We start from the raw sequence: 16,638 nt of genomic DNA, 5'->3' as shown, positions 1-16,638 counted from the left end.
GCCGCCGAGCACCGGCACCCCTGCTAGGATCCCGGGACCACCGAACCCCATCCCGGATCCCTTGAATTCCTTGTCCATCCTCTGAACCCTTCTTGCATCTTCCCCCAACCCCTTGTGCGTCCCTCTGCGCATCCCCCCTCCACCCTTTTGTGCATCCCCCTGTGCACTCCCAAATCCCTCGTGCATCCCCTCCATCCCCTTGTGCATCCCCTTGTTCAACCCCAGCCCCCTTGTGCCCCTCTTTCCGTGCCTTCCAGCCCCAAGCCACTCTCCCCTTGCATGCAGCCCCAGGGCTGCAGGAGCCGAGTCCACACGCCATGGGTACCAAGCAGACCAAGGGCTGCCAGCCGGGCAGCGCTGGCGAGAGCCCTCAGGCTCACCACCGCAAGAAAGTCCCCCCCAGGGAAAGGGGAGACTTCCTCGCCTCCCTCGTGGTGAAGTCCGGCGAGAAGTTTGGGAAGGGTGGTGGCAGCAGCTTGCCCCCTTACCACCGGCGGATCTGCATGATCCAGGACATGTTGGTGCTGGTGAAGCAGGGGAAGCAGGAGGAGGCCACCGAGCTGCTGAAGCACCTGCGGCAGGTGAGGATGGGCGGCTTTCTCCTGGGGGGGGTGGGGGGCTGCCTTCTTTGGGTGAGGGAAAGACAATCTAGGAGCCCAACGCGTCCGAGTTTTGAAAGCCTGCTGGGAAATGAGTGAATGGGAGGCATGCTTCGGTTGTGTGGCTCTGGCTTGGCGTGGCGTAATTTTGGGGCAGCGGCTGAGGAGCTGCAGGGTGGTCATGGTGCTGGAGATGGGAAAATAACCCCGGGGAGATGCTTTGCATTGTCTGCAGCGAGGAACCCTGCCGGGTGCATTTTTCTCCTTCCCTTCATGGCTTGTGCTGATAGCTCCGGGGTTTGCAGCTCGCACAGCCCACTCAAGGAGGTTCCCACTCAACTTTCCAAAAGTTTGGGCTTTTAAAGCAGCTCTGTAAAAGCGCTGAGGCAATTGGAGCTGGCAGCTTTGGAGGATCAGCTCTTTTCTTCCCGGCTCAGAAATACCAAGAGTTGGCAGCGCTGCTTTTTTATCTTGCTCTTCTTGGCACACAAATCACTTGGTGGAGTTCTGCTGGTCTTGACTGGAGCTCCTAGGAAGGAGCCTGCGAGACGCTGCGAGGGAGCGCAGAGTTAGTCGCCTGCAGCATGAGACCTTTTCCCTCTAAGGGCTGTTTGAGCTGGGCATGAGCTGAGGAGCACTGCTCTGCACCCAGAAAATTACCATTTAACCTTTTCTGCTGGCAGATGGTGAAGGGCTTGCCCAGGGAAGCGGCCAAACCCCCACCCCTGAAGGTATTTAAGAGTGGTTGTAGATGTAGTGCTGAGGGATATGCTCCAGCTGAGGAGTTGTCACTATTAGGCTAATGATTGGACTTGATGATCTTTTCCAGTCTAGGTAGTTCTGTGATTTTGTGTGACAGAAGAGTGAGGTGCTGGGCACTTTCAGGGCTCTGGGGCACACAGGGCTTTGAAAACCAGCAGGTTTTCCATGCAGACAGCCCCATCTTCGAGCTTGCCTGTTCTCCGCCGTAACCAGTTCTACCACCTGGGGAAAAGTTGCTCAGATCTTCCCTGGGCATCGGGAGCTGCTTTCTTGCTCTGTAGATGTGCTTGGTGTCAGTCTGTCCACGTGAAATCACAGCTGCTCCAGAGTCTGATGGTTTTCTTCTTGCTTTTTTCTTCCCCTCCCCCCCCCCCCCCCCCGAATTCCTGGTCCTGTGAACACTTAGCAAAGTGAATGTGTTGTTAGGGGCATGTCCCTGTGACCCCTTCAGCCCACCCAGAGGCACTCTGCCATTTACCCCATGAGCCAGGGCCCTTCTGCCCACCCAGTTTGTGTGACTCAGGAGTGGGTTTGGAGCAGTCCAGGTGAGAAATCTGAACAGTTCCATCTGTGTTTGTGTTCCTTGCCAGAAAGCCCTTGCCACTTTCATCCAACACTGAGATAAGGTGTTGGTTTGTTTGGTTTTCTGATGTGTGTGCCCCCTCCCTGGGAGTCCAACTCCTTGGGACAATGACCTCTCCATGTGGGATCTGTGCTACCATGTGGGTCAAACACATGGCCAGGAAACCCCCTGCAGAGCAGAAGTGGCTGTGTGTTGGGCAGCAGATCTGTGCCTGAATTTTGCACCCTCTCAGCCATGCCAAAGCTTTATCGCTGCTCCCACAGCCCGCTGGAGCTGGCAAGGAAGGCAGGTGCTAATTTTAGAAGGTGTTTATCTCAAATGCTCCCCACCCCCAAATACATCTTGGTCCCACTGAAGTGCTGTGAGTTGCTCCAAGTTCTCTCTGGTTTCAGATAGTGCCTTTTAGCAGCAGTGCTCTGGACCATCCTCTCCTTCCCTGTGGGCTGGCCACGCACTCTGGTGTCAGGGAGCTGGGCTGTGTCACAGTGGCTGCCCTAATGACAGATCTGGCTGTGAGAACATCCCAGCATCTGAAATGGGGGGGGAGGAGGGGAAAGCTAGAAATCAACTTTGAAATGCTGGGGGAAGCAAGGAACCTGTTCCAGTCAGATAAGTCTTTGTGGAGGGACCGTTTCTGAAGAGCTTGCGCTGATAAAATATATCTTAGAGTGTCAAAATAGGGAACACTTTGTCCTAGATACTATAATAGACTCCAAGCACATTTTTAATGAGGCTCTATTATTCCTTGCCTCTGAGTAGTGAATGTGGGATGCCCCCCTGAACAAATCCCACTTGCTGTGGTTCTCCACGGGCTGGCTTTGGGAAGGTGGTGGTTTAGGGCTGCATCGGTGGCTGCGAGGGATGCTCGGTTTGCTCCCAAGGAGCTGTGGCTGTGAGGTGATGGAAGTCTTTGAGAGCTGAGCTCCTGATGCATCAGAGCCTGAAAGTGAAGATACAGGAGAAAGGATGAGCTTCCTCCAGCAGAGAGGGATGGATGAGCCTGGTGGGGCAGAGCCTTTTCCCATGAGTTGTTTACACCGTGACCACCGCAGAGGGGCTGTGGTGTGGGCTGCTCCCTGTAGTCGCTCGTGCAACGCGTGGTGTTGCTGCAACACCAGGTGTTTGAGCAAACCTGCTGACCTAGTGCCCAGCTCTCAGTTGCATTTAGACTTTGTGTTTTTTTGCAAATCCCAGACATTTAGGTCACTGGGAACCTTTCCACTGACTTCACCAAGCTTTGAAGCCAGCCCAGCGTGCTAGTGATGGGGTAGGTGACAGCCTTTGGACGTGCTCCATTGTTTTTGTCTGAGCAAGATAAGCTTGGGTCCAGACCTGAGACCGGCCAGCTTCAGAGCTTTCCTTGACATAAAATCCTGCCTGACCTACCCACTGCATGATGAGGTTTAGGGGGCTTCCCCTCTTCCACAAAGCTGTGTTTGAGCCAAAGGAGGGGCCAGCAAAACCAGATTTGAAAGATCATGCTAGGGCAGGTTTTACCCTTCCAGCCCCACCACTGGCACCAGGGTCCAGAGTGGCTTTCTGTATGTCACCAAATTTATCCATCCTGCTGCCCCCCCAGCTCTGAAATGGGAGTGGGGAAGTGGGGAGCAATGCTGTTTTCTTTACCAGCTCTCAGGAGGATTAATTAGTGCGTCCAAGGACGCTTGGAGGCTGCAAACAACTCCGAAAGTGCTAAGACAGAGAGTGCTTTTAAAAAGATATAAAAGGTGAGCAGCAGACAGACTTCTTTGCTTTGAGACTGCTCCCCAGAGAGGTCAGAAGTGGTCTCCGGTGCAGAGGCAATTTGATCCCACTGCCTGGCCTCAAAGTAACACTTAAGTTATTACTGTGCGCTGGGGCTGGCAGCGACTGTTTGGAAGGGTATGTGCTCCTCTGGCACAGCCAGCCCAAGTTCACAGCAGGTTCTTTAGCTTTTTCTTTGTGCTCTGTCAACAGCCTGGAGCCCAAACCTCCCACTGCAGAATTCAGATCCCCTCTCCAGGAGGTGCCATCCGCTGCTCCCTTTGCATGAGGTCTGTTTTCTTGCGAGCCGTCCTCAGCAGTGCTCCACACGGGATGCTTCTGGCAGGGAAATGCCTTGGAGGATAAGTGGAAATGCACTGAAATACTTCATGTGTGATTGAGGCTGGGGTTTGGGCTCGTGAGGAGCTGCTTGTCATACAATCATAGAATGGTTTGGGTTGGAAGGGACCTTAAAGATCAGTTAGGTCTGGCCCCTCTGCCATGGGCAGGGACACTTTCCCCCAGATCAGGTTGCTGAAGGCTTCACCCATCCTGGCCTTGAACACCTCCAGGGAGAGGGCATCCACAGCCTCCCTGGGCAACCTGTGCAGTGCCTCACCACCCTTACTACAAAGAACTTTTTCCTAGTATTCTCTCCCAGCTCAAAGCCCTGGTGGGGCTTTAATGATGGACAAAGCCCTTGTCACCTGGATGGAGCCAGCTGCCCTTCCTGGGTCCAATTCTTGCACTGGATGACTTTGAATCCAGTTTCTCTGCTGTGAAGTGGCTTCCTAGAGTTACTCATGGGCAGCATCCCTGCTTTCCTGCAAGGAGCTGCTGCAGAGTCTCACCCTAAGAGAGGGTGAAAGTGAATGAATTAAGGGTGTCCAGCACTTGGAGAAACCTGGGAGTTCGCTCTCAGACCCTGCACTCCATCCGTGCCAGCTATCACGAGTGGGAGGGCTGCAGCTCCTCTGTGCTGAGGAACTGCTGTGTCTGATACCACCAGCTGCTGAATCACAGAATCATTGTGGTTGGAAAGGACCTTCAACATCATCAGGCCCCAACCATTACCCCTATTCTACCAACTCCACTACTAAGCCATATCCCTAAGTACCACATCTTTTAAACACCTCCAGGGATGGTGAGTTCACCACCTACCTGGACAGCCTCTTGCTCCATCAGTAGTTCCTTGGGAGAAGTGAGAAGAAGAACAGGGCAGATTTTGATGTTCTGGAGCACACCACTTTGATTTTTACTCTGTGTGTGTGTGTGTGTGCACTCTTGAGTTTCAGTGGTTAAAGCAGCCAAGCACTGTCAGTATATTAAATTCTGGGAGTGCCTCTCCTGCTGGGGAGAGGATTTGTAAAACAAAGCATGTTTTTCTCCTCTCTGCTGCCAAACAGATCGTTTTCCCAAGTGAAATGGTGAAGCACTTCCCAGCACATTACGTTTCACTGGAAGAATTTGCCATTGGTTATGGCCTGACGTGGAGGCTTTGCTGGGCTGTAGCTGCTGCTCTGGAGGAGCTGGGCTGGGGGGAGGTGGGGGGAGCAGGAGGAGGAAGAGAAGTAGGCATCTGACAGCTCTGGGTATCACCTGGGCAGCAGTTCCAGGAATTAAAAGAAGAAATGAAAGGACTAAGAGGGCAATTGTAATAAAACCTGCAGGAGCTGGAGGTGGCCAGAAGCCAGGTGGCAAGGTCCAAGGTGCGGCCAAGCTGCACGACTCGTCAAGTGGCTTCTCTGCTCATGCCTGGTCTGGGTGCTGATGGGGAGGGAAGGGTCAGGGCCTCAAACAGGCAAAGACACCGTGGTAACTCTGATTTACAAGCAGGAGCAGGGGGGCAGATGCGCTCTGGGGGCCACCAAGCTGTGCAGACCTTGCACCTGCAGCGTCCCTTTGCCTGTGATCCTCATGGTCTGTCCCCCAGAGCTATCCCTGCCATGGCTGCAGGTGTTCCTCAGCCCCATCTGAAGCTCACCCTGGAGTTTTGCAGCCAGTGGTTGTGGGGAGCAAGGCACAGCATGTCCTGACATCCCCTCTGCTGGGCTGGGGATGAAATCCCTGCTACTTCTGAGCAGCCCCTCAGTGTAACTTTGTGTGCTCAGAAAAAGCTCCTGAAGCACTTCATGGCCCACAACCAGCCTGGGCTGTGTGTGACACTCTGTGTGTTGCACGATGTGCACCTTCACCACGCACACCCAAGGGTCAGGAGTGCTTTTAGGGTTAGTTATTTCCCCAGACTACACTTAAGAGACAGAGATGCTGTTGTGTGGTGGTTCTCCATCAGGATGGACGTGCTGGCAGGCAAGCTGGTGATGATTGCAGCTCCTCGGGGTGAAGGGGATGGGTTTTGGAGCTGTTTTGCCTCAGATTCAAGCTGCCTCCCTGAAGGATGCTGGCCTCTGGCTTTGCACCAGCCTCGAAGCTTATGCTTCAGCCCCTGCTGATGTCAAAGCTGCTCCAATGTCTCTCCTCAGCCATGTGGTTTGACGTGCTTGTGGACATCTAGAGCAGACCTTGGGGTGTGCTGTGGTCTGGTCAACATGAGGCAGCTCAGCCACAGCCTGCAGGGTGCCTTGTAGCTGGACTGTGCCGCTCTGAGCTTGCTCTTGGCTCCATGCACACCAGCTGTGGGGCATCATCCCCATGGAGACCATCCTGTGGTCCCTGGAGGACCTTCAGCATCATTTCAGTCATGCCAGTGCATGTCTAGTCCTTCCTCCTGAGAGCTAGGACCAGCTTGATGAGCAAGGCTGGGGTTTCTCAGCTCCTGCCAGCCTGTGAGCAGGAGGACAGGGGTGGGGAGGTTTGCAGCACCAATGCTCTGGTGAGCAGGAGTGCCCAGGGATGGGGAGCAGGGCTGCAGCACACAGTGGAAGTTGGGTAACCCAGCCTGCCAGCTCAGTGGGGTGGCTTTGGGATTTGTGTTCATTTCCTCTGCTCTGGGTTGCTGATGAAACCACCAGTGCTCCCCACAATTCTTTTTAACCCTTAGACTGCTGGAGGCACTGGCAGCAAATGGCTGAGCCTGGCAGTAGGGGTGTTCTACCCCAAGTGGGGTCTCTGATCTCTTTGCCATGCTTCCTAACTCTGCCCTGCTGGAAGCTGTTCTCTTGCAGAATCATTCCTCCAGTTGCTTCCCATCCCAGCTCCTTCCACTCTTATTTTTCCTTCTCCTGTGGTATTTGCAGGTGGATACACCCTGGTCTCTGCTTGGCATCTGAGCAGACTGGTTTTAATTAACCCCCTGGAAAGTGGTGGCTGCTGCTGCTGCTCTTCTGAAGGAAAATGTCTCTTTGGGGGGTGCTGAGATGCAGAAAGGGAGGGGAGGGGAGGGGGGAGGTCAGGCAGCAGCAGGGGGGCAGAGGTGGTTTGTGCTCAGCAGCGTGGGCTCACTCCCTGGAGCCTTCCCCTGCAGCAGTGATGCTGACTGTGCTGCTGGCATGGAGCAGAGAGGATTTTCCCTTCTAGCAGGGATGTCCCTGCTGGGGTTGGGGAATCACATGCATAAGAAATCAGTGCTGCTAGTGGATGCATTAATGCAGCACACGCAGCACACCCAGGCAGGCTCTGCTTGCTGCAGAGATGGTGGTGAGGGAGCCTGAACAGGGGGGGAGATTCCACACTCCTATATCCACTTGCACCTGAGGAGCACATCCTGAGTGAGCTCCTGCTGTGTCCTGTTTTCCAAGGATCCCCAGCTCAGCCTCTCTGGAAGTGCTGCTGGCTCTGAGGGCTGCACGCCTGGGGAGGTGGTGGCTCCCCTATGTGTCATAGCTTGGGATCTGGGAGGGGATGCAGCATGGGACTGCCTCTTCTCAAAGGGTCAGAGATGGAATTGCTGGGTCAGGCCTTGGTTTCCTTCCTCTTGACCTGCAGGGCTGGGCTGGGTTAGGCTAGGCTGGGGCAGCAGGCAGCTGGCTGCTTCTGAATGGGGGAAGAGGTCCTGCCTGTGCCCTCCCTGGAGCATCTCCAAGCTGGAAGAGGTTAATGGTTGCAGCTGGCAAACCAGCCCCTGTTCAGCACTTCATCTGTTTATATAATAGCAGGAAAGAGCCTTCCCCCACCCCTCAGGCTGCTGCTGCTTTCACATCTGATGTGAAAAGCTGGCAGTTTGGGGCTCCAGCCCTCAGACAGGCTGGCATGCACCTTGTTTATTTCCTTTTTATCTTACTTCAAACTGTAAAAAACCCCTAAAACCCTGTGTCTGAGGATGTCTTCTCTCTCTTGCCAGCACATGGCTGTGAAGGCTCTGCTGGGAGACACCTCCTTGAAGGTCCCAGTGCTGGGACCTGCGCTGTGCTGGGGCCTGCAGGGCATCTTGGGGGGGTGTGGATATGGGGAGATGCACTTGAAAAATCAACATATTGTAGCTTCTTGATAGCTGTAGCTCAACAAGAATATTCCTTGTGTTGGGAGGGTTGGTGACCATGGCCTCCTCTTAGGGGAGGGAGATGTATTCATCCTAATAGCAGTGCCTTTCTTGTAGGAAGAGCTGCAGGATGTTTTTAGCATTGAACTTGGGTCGTGGTTGGTTTTGTTTTTTAAAGCAGTTAACTTCTTTTGCAGGTCCCAGCCAAAAGCCTAATGTGATTTAATGCCTAATTCCCTTTTGAGTAGCTCAGCCTCCTTCTGCTCCAAGTTTTGGAGAGAAGACCAGTGAATGGTAAATTGAATCTTGCCTCTAAATGCAAAAGCAAATTGTCCTTTCCATTCCTCTCTGAGCAGAAAGATCTAGCTCCAGTTCCTGCTGGCTCTGGCCTCGCTGCTTGGAGAGCAGGAACTGCTTGGAGCTGTTTGGTCTTCTCAAGACTCTTTTCCCTCTTGGAATTTCTGTCTTTTCGAGGCAGTGACAATTTCTTTGTGTGAGGGTTTGAATGCTTGGCATTGCTGGCTTGAGGGAGAGCCCTGGACATGCACCAGGGCTGACAGGAGGGGGCTGCCTCCTTCCTTGTGCCTCTGGGTGTCTCGATGGAGATCTCATTCCTTAGAGGTTCTTTCTGTTATATCTTCCTGAAGGCCTGGATTTCCTGCCACAACAGAGCAGGTTTGATAGCAGTGAAGGAACTTCTTTGTGAGATGCTGTGAGGTTTTAGAGTCATTAGAATAGAGGTTTAGGCTGCAAAAGACCTCTAAGGTCATCAAGTCCAACTGCCAAGCCAACACCACCATGCCTGCTAAAACATGTTCCAAAGCATCATCTCTACACATTTATGAACATCTCCAGGGGTGGTGACTCCACCTCCCTGGACAGCCTGTTCCAAAGCTTGACCACTTCCAGTAAAGACAGGGTTTTTTTCCCAATATCCAACCTCAACCTCCCTTGGCACAACTTGAGATATTTTCTCTCCTTCTATCACTGGTTACTTGGGAGATGAGTCCACCTCACTGCCCTCCCCCCCCCCCACTGCCCTCCCCCCCTCTGCCCTCTTCTTTCAGGTAGCTGTAGAGGACAATGAGGCCTCCCCTTAGTCTCCTCTGCATCTCCTCTTCTCCATGCATGACTTCCATCAGCCTTCCTTCAGCATCCTTGTTGGGCCATGGAGGGTTTCCTTGGCGTCTGCTGCCCACAGGACTGGGCTGCTGCTTTCAGTCCTTTAATGTCCTCTTTGTATTTGAGGTTGGCTCCTAGGAAAGAGCAGCAGCATTTCCAGGGCTACTTCACTGCAGACTTGCTCCTGCTACCCACTGGCCCTGCTGTGCCTGCCTGTCCCCTCGAGGTTTTGCAACGTTTGTGGGTGTGCTCACAAGGGGCAGGGGATTGCATTCTCGTGTTGCACAAGAGATTCCTTCTGAGGTGCTGGCCTTAAGCTTCTAACAGTAATGGAGTTGAAATGGGTGATAACTAATTAAAGGAGAGCTGAACCAACCAGGCTGCACTCTGAGCAGAAGCCTCAAGTGCAGGGGATTGGGTGTGTGAGTTTCTCTGGGGGGTGAGGAAGTGTGGTCTGGGTTTCTCAGCTGCTTGCTTTGCCTTTAGCTACAGAAAAATGAGAAGGTGAATGCTAGCTGGGAAAGGAAAATTATGCCTGGTTAGAAAAAGTGAGCCACCACAGGGTGCAGACCTTGCCTTCACCCAGCCAGGAGATAGCTGTGGCACCCCCCAAGGACAGGACCTTCAGTTACACAGGAGGTGAAGTGCTGTCCTGTGAAGGACACCAAGGCAAGCGAGTGCTCTCTCTCCTTTCCTCCTCCTCAGCATGACGAGCTCAGAAAACAGGAGGCCAAAACACCTTTAACAGTTCTCATATCTCCATCTCTCGCAGGCAGCAAAGGCAGAGACTCCTTGTGTTTGTGGGAGCAAAGGACAGAGGGCTCTCAGCAAATCTGTGCCTGGGAACCCCTGGTCCGGCGGCTGGGAAGTGCTCGCAGAGCTGCTTCTCCTCTCTCTCTGGGGGATGCTTAAGCTGAGCCCCCTCGGGGGATGGCTGGGAGCTGGTGAGCAATTAATTACTGACTTGTTCTGCAGAGCTGTTCCTTCGCCCCCGTCCTCCCCAAGGCCAGGCAGATCTTTTTGGCACAACAATTAAATCCCAGCAGGGGCAAGCAAAATCTGCTGAGGAAGGAGAGCAGACGTGCCCTCGGCGTTTTGCAGCCTACGGTGGGAAATGGTTGTTGTAGCTGGAGATGTGCTGAGGAATTTTACTGGGACACTTCTCTCCTCATTCTTACCCTGCCTGCAGAGTTGGTCCCACAAAGCTCCATGCTGGGGAGCAGTACCATCTCTCTGACCATGGAACCCCGACTTCAAGTGGTAAATGAAAAGTAGGAGGTTGGAGGAGTCCCTTGAGATAGCAGATGTCAGAGTGAGAGCCTGATGTTGGACTTGAGAGCTTCAAACCTCAAAGAGCACATTGGGGCAGAGACCCAACTCCCATGCATGAGTGCTGCATTGTACCCACCACAGCATCTGCCAGATGTTCTGCTCATGTTGAATAGGCCCTAGGCCCTGGTCCAGCCTGAGCACACTGACATTAGTGTAGTGAATAGAATAGAATAGAATTAACCAGGTTGGAAGAGACCTCTGAGATCATCAAGTCCAACCTATCACCCAACACCATCTAATCAGCTAAACCATGGCACCAAGCACCCCATCCAGTCTCTTCCTAAGCACTCCAGTGATGGTGACTCCACCACCTCCCTGGGCAGCACATTCCAATCATTCCAATGGCCAGTTTCTCTTTCTGTGAAGCACTTCTTCCTAACATCCAGCCTAAACCTCCCCTGGTGCAGCTTGAGACTGTGTCCTCTTGTTCTGGTGCTGGCTGCCTGGGAGAAGAGACCAACCCCCACCTGGCTACAACCTCCCTTCAGCTACTTGTAGAGAGCAGTAAGGTCTGCCCTGAGCCTCCTCCTCTCCAGGCTAAGCAACCCCAGCTCCCTCAGCCTCTCCTGACAGGGCTGTGCTCCAAACCCTTCACCAGCTATCTGCAGAAGCAGGACTCAAACCTGTGCAAACATCCTTAGTGGTCCCTTCTCTGAAGCTCTCTGTTGACCCATGGTGGCACATAACCAGAGCTAGCAAAGCCTTGGTTCATCCTGGCATCCCTTTATACATTTCCATATCTACCATCTATTTGGTGACAGCTGTGTCTGCTCCAGGAGTGGCAGAAGATGAGATTTGGGGGGGGGGGGGGGAGGGAAATCTCACTTCTGATGGCTGCTGTGGGCTTCCTAGGTGAAGGCAGACAGTGTGAAGCAATTTAAGATGTGAGTTTGGATGACCTAAATCCATGGTGGTGACCACAGCCTAAGTCAGCAAGGAGGGAACCTTGCTTTAAGCAGCTTTGGGTTTGTTTCTTTGGAGGTCATTCTGTAAGAAAGAGGCTGCTTTCCTGTTTGGTTGTGAAAAGCTGCTTCTGCTTTGGTGTAATCAGATACTTCCCCTTCTGAGCAAGGAGCCTTGGTGGATCTGGGGGGTGTGTGTGTTTATTTGGGCAGCTGGTTGGCTGGGTGGTGAATTGTGCATGGTTTTATTCTGGTGGGAAATGGTGAATTTGGGGGTTACATGATTGATTTCTTTTCCTTTTTGGGGGTATTTCTGACTCAAGCTACAGATGAAATGGAAAGCTTGCAGTGCAGCAAACAGCTATTGGCAAGTTGTTTGCTCAGTTAATAACCCCAGATGCTCTGGTTAGGTAGGGCAGACATACCTAATATATCAAAAGACATTTTACATTCAGAGGTAGGTGATTCATTAGCTAGAGTATTAATTGCACATAATGAATTACACCTCTGGTCACCACCCTTAGTGATCTTGGCCTCCTGGGTTGCAGTTTCACCTGCAGAGTGGAGAACATGAATTTCTCCATCATAGCCTTGATTTGGTCATTGACTTGAGATGTTAAGCTGGACCAGGTGAGCTTAGTCTGGAGAAGAGAAGACTGAGAGGGGATTTGATAAATGTATATCAATATCTGAGGGCTGGGGGCCAAGAGGCAGGGGACAGAGGCAGGGGACAGGCTCTGCTCAGTTGCACCCTGGGATAGGACAAGGGGTCATGGTTAGAAACTCCAGCACAGGAGGTTCCACCTCAACATGAGGAGGAACTTCTTCACTATGAGGGTCACAGAGCACTGGAACAGGCTTTCCAGAGGGATTGTGGAGTCTCATTCTCTGGAGACTTTCAAGACCCATCTGGATGCCTTCCTGTGCCACCTGTACTGGATTCTATGGTCCTGCTCTGGCAGAGGGATTGGACTCAATGATCTTGGTACTCAGAATGAGTATCCTTCCAAACCCTTCCAACCCCTAACATCCTGTGATCCTGTGAATTAACTGAACTCAAGATGTTTTCTTTGTCCTTGTGAGCCAGACTCCCCCCTAAAAGCTTTGTTTGCTCTCCAGTCTCTTCTGGTTGTGTTTTCACCAGTGACTTTCCTCAGAGCTTCGGCAGCCGGTGTGTCCTCCTCACCTGGGCTAACAGAAGCTATTCAATATTGAAGCATGACCTGGGGTTGGCGTCGCCTGAAATTGCTTGTTTGAAATGAATGTTGGAAAGTCGAAGTATTTAATGTTTAAAGCAGCATTAATTGAGTTTTCATGTCATTGGATGGTATCCTTGTGCAGCCCTTCCCTTCATTCTTCCTCAGCAAGGTTGGGCTCTCGGTAGTCTCTTTGCTGAGCCAAACGCCTTTGCCGTTGGGATTCTTGGAAGAGACTGAGTGATCTGGGAGGATCCCATCCTTGTACCTGCCAGAACTCACCCCCACTTTGGAGGCTCCTGCCAAGCTGGATCCTCAGAGGAGCCTGGTGCCAGACAGGGAAGTTGCTGTGAGACACTAGAACAGGTTGCCCAGGGAGGTGGTGGAGGCCCCATCAAGGTCAGGCTTGATGAGGCTCTGAGCAGCCTGATCTGGTTGGGGATGTCACTGCCTACTGCAGGGGGGTTGGACTAGATGACCTTTAAAGGTCCCTTCCAACCCAATGCATTCTGTGGTTTAAGTCTTCAAGCACTTTCCATCACCCCCAGGCTTCCTGTGTGAGGCATGCTTCGAGTGCTCAGCTGAGTTATTTCACTGATTTGGCTTTAGCAGGGGGAAAAGGTGTCTTTGGACTCTATGTGCACAACATCTGCTTTCTGAGTACAAAACTCCAGTCCATCCAGGGTGCATGCATGGCTTGGGGCTGGGTGGTCTTCCCTCTGTTTTCCTTCCCACCCTCTTGCCCTCCAGAGAAGGAGGGTGGAGAATTTGGCACGGTGCGGGTGACAGGGTCAGTCTGTCTGCATCAGCGCAAGGTCTGGCTCTGGTGAACTCCTCCATCCCTGTTCCAGCAGATGTGCAGCAGTTCTCCAATGAGCTTAACTCCCTGAAATGGGCTAAGAAACCTTTGCTTTGGATGCTTTCATCTCTTGCCCATCAGCTGCTCTGAAGAAAGAAACTGAATAAGCTCAAGACCTCTCCTGCAAGCCATTAAAAACATTCTCTTCTAGTGCTGCCATGCTGTGTACATCAGCTGTGCTCTCTAGAAGCACTGGTGCTTGCTGCTGTGCTCTTCCTTCAGAGGAGACACTGCAGGAGCAAAAATGTGGAAGTCTGAAATAGTCCAGAAGGTGGGAATAAAGTGCCAGTCCTGCAGCTTTAGCTCAGTTCTCTCCGCTGCCTCCACTGAGGTCTTGCTGCCGAGCGTCACCGTGCGGCGTCCTGGTGGGACCCAAATGCTGCCCAAGCTCCGTCGCTGGTTGCTTCATCTCTGCCTGACCCATCCCTGAGGCATATCACAGAATCAGTAAAGACATAAGAGTGTGACAACCCCTCCTGAGTCTGCCCAACATCCTGCCAGCCCTCAGAAGTAGGTTTTCCAACCTGTTTACTTGGCAGTGGTGATTTCAGACCAGCTTGTGGCATTTTCTGAGAGAAACAAGGGTTGGGGTTTTTTTCCCCCCTTCTTGTTTAATGCCTTGCAAAAGGAGTCTCTCCTTCAAGCAACCAATTGCTGGTGTTTCTGGGAGGAAAGAAAGTCCCAAGGCCCTTTTGGGGTTACCATGTGTTAAATGCCAACCCAACCCACTGCGAGCGCTGTGGTTTCCCTGCATCTTTTTTGGGTGTAAGGCTGTAGGTGTCTGGTTCACCAGTTGCTTCCACACTTGAAAACCAGTGACTGCATTAGTCATGTCTCAGTGCTGCCTTGCTATTGAAATCAGCTGTTTCATGGCCAACTGAGGAATTTCAGCCCAGGGTTGTGGATGTCTCCGTGGGACTGTAGCAGGGAAGGGAAAGCTCAGCTCGCTGGTGAATGGGGCTGCGCAATGAGCTCATCCTGGCTTTGCTCTTGCTCAGCTCGTTGTCTTGCATCAGGTTTCAGTGATTATTCAGCCCTGTGGTTGTATGTGGAGAGTGAGATGAAGAAGCTGGTGCCGTGTCCTGAAGGCCGCTTCTCGCTCTGCTCTGAACTCCAGGGGAAAGCAGTGGTCAAAAACATTAACGTTGGCTATTTTGAAGTAGGAAAATAAATGTTCCTGGCTCGTAATGCCAGAGCTGTGGTGGGAGTTTCAAGCCAAAGTCTTTGTTCTAGCACCTGTGGAAACACTCTCTGGCCACAGCATTTCGTGGGGTCTGGTTTAGGTTTCCCAGGAATGCCCAACCACCCGCGGAGGAGGACGAAGGATTAGCAGGGGACTCTGTTACCGCTGGCATTTCAGGCCTCTGCTCCTGGCTGGGGATGCTTCCTGGCATCGCATTATAAGGAAATAAGGCATTAACCCAGGGCATGGAGACAGAGGCTTTCCTTGCTGGGTGCTTTGCTGCTGTTCCTCCAAAGTTTGTGTAAGGGGAGGCGTTGGCTGTGCCTGCAGCTGGCTCGGGCAGAACCCATCGGCGAGTTTCCCGGGCACAAAAACCGCTCCAGAAGTTGGCTGCTTGTAGTGAACAAGCAAAGCCCAGCCTGAGCCATGGGGTCACCTGCCCCAGAGGGTCTGTTGGACTCTGCAGGAGCTGGTGGCAGTGCTTGGAGGTCAACAGCCAGGTGTAGTGGGTGAAATTCAAAAGGATGCAAGGAATTGCTGGAGGGGGAAGGATCTACAGTAGGATGAATGAGGGAAAAGCCAGCAGCATGTACTGATAGCAGCCTAGAGCCATTGGGGCCTCTGTGCCACATTGAACTTGTCAGGACCAACTGTGCAAGTCCAGGTTTCTATCCTCAGTGCCAGGGCACGGAGCTCAGAGGTGCTCCCATGGGTGTGCAACCATGGAACAGCAGCTGACACAGGGTTTAGAGTCTCTAAACCTCTTCCAGAGCTGTCTCCTGCCTCGTTACTGGGTCTAACTGCTGGTCCTGGTGGTCCTCATCTTGGACTCAAACAGTGGAGGTTGGGTAGAAGCCTCTGGGGGGAAGGAAACCCCTAGTCAGGTTGGGAAGAGGAGAAGCAAAAGCCTGCAGTGCACTCTGCATCACTGTGAGTAGAAGTGAAGGAGCTGAGGTGTGACTCAGCAGTGGAAGCAGCAGGTTTCTGCTGAAGCCATCTCCTGTGAGGTGGCTTCAAGGTGTGGTTATTGCCACACACAAGTGTCAGCTCGTGGGCTGCTATCACCTGCTGGGCATTGCACCAGCACAGGTCCAGCATGTGCTGAATTCCCTTCGCAGAAGCTGCCTGGACAAAGGTCTTGGCTGCCCAGGGTTCGTTTGGTGCACACTGCTGGCATCTTCCCTGGGAAGTGGAACATCAGCAAGAGCAGCTTAATGGCCCTGCCTTGTCAAACAAAGCAGAAACAGGGTGAGGTGGGGACTTTGAGACCTCTTAGTTGGGACTTTGACACCTCTTAGCGCTGAACAAGACGTGCTGCTGCCTGTCCCAACAGTGGGCAGCTCCTGGGCAGGCAGGAGTGAGGGATGTGCTTGCTTCTCCCCCCTACCCTCCCAGCCCACCTGGCTTTGTGTGCTGCCGTGGGTTTGGGGGTCCAGAGAGGACTCCTCCCCCTTTGGAGAGGACCCAGAGCCTACAAACAGGGCAAGAGGCATGGAGCTCAGCAGAAAGCTTGTTTTCTGAGTCCATTCAGCACCCCAAAGACACCTGGGCTGAATTTCTCCTCTTGGCCCAGAGCGGGGGCTCTCTGGCCACGTGTGGGTTAATCTATCGCATCCCAGCCAGCCTCTGGGGCTCAGAGGAGAGAGGCCAGCAGCCACTACCCTCAAGGCTTTCTGCAGAGCTGTGTGGTGAAATGAAGAGGGGGATCTTAACGACACTTACTGGAAATGTTTGCTGGCGGCTTGGCTCTCGAAGGGCAGAGAGCTCCTCAGACCAGCCCTGCCAGCAAATTGCCTGCATCTCCTGGGATCTCATTGCCTGATTTTGGGCAGAATGCTCTTCCACTGATCACTTGAGCTGCATTTGCCTCTGGAGAGCTGATATTTGTGGTGTGTCCTGGCCAGCACTTCTCGGTTTGTGTACCCTGTGCTGCTGTGGAGGGACTGGGGTGGAGAGCGCAGCGGAGGAATGGAGCTGTG

At 52.9% G+C, this 16,638-nt stretch overlaps 1 protein-coding gene across 1 annotated transcript in view; it reads left to right on the top strand.

Moving 5' to 3' along the window:
* Positions 1 to 317: 317 nt before the first annotated feature.
* LRRC75A (leucine rich repeat containing 75A) overlaps positions 318 to 16,638 on the top strand; it is a 76,433-nt gene continuing 60,112 nt past the window's right edge. Inside the window, exon 1 of the mRNA XM_054167002.1 lies at positions 318 to 581. Within this exon, the coding sequence (XP_054022977.1) occupies positions 318 to 581 (264 nt within the window). The remainder of the gene's footprint in view (positions 582 to 16,638) is intronic.

This window comes from Dryobates pubescens, chromosome 13, assembly GCF_014839835.1.
Source record: "Dryobates pubescens isolate bDryPub1 chromosome 13, bDryPub1.pri, whole genome shotgun sequence".
Lineage (NCBI taxonomy): Eukaryota > Metazoa > Chordata > Aves > Piciformes > Picidae > Dryobates > Dryobates pubescens.
Note: the sequence above shows the minus strand (reverse complement) of the source record. Positions and strands in the feature narration are given on the sequence as shown.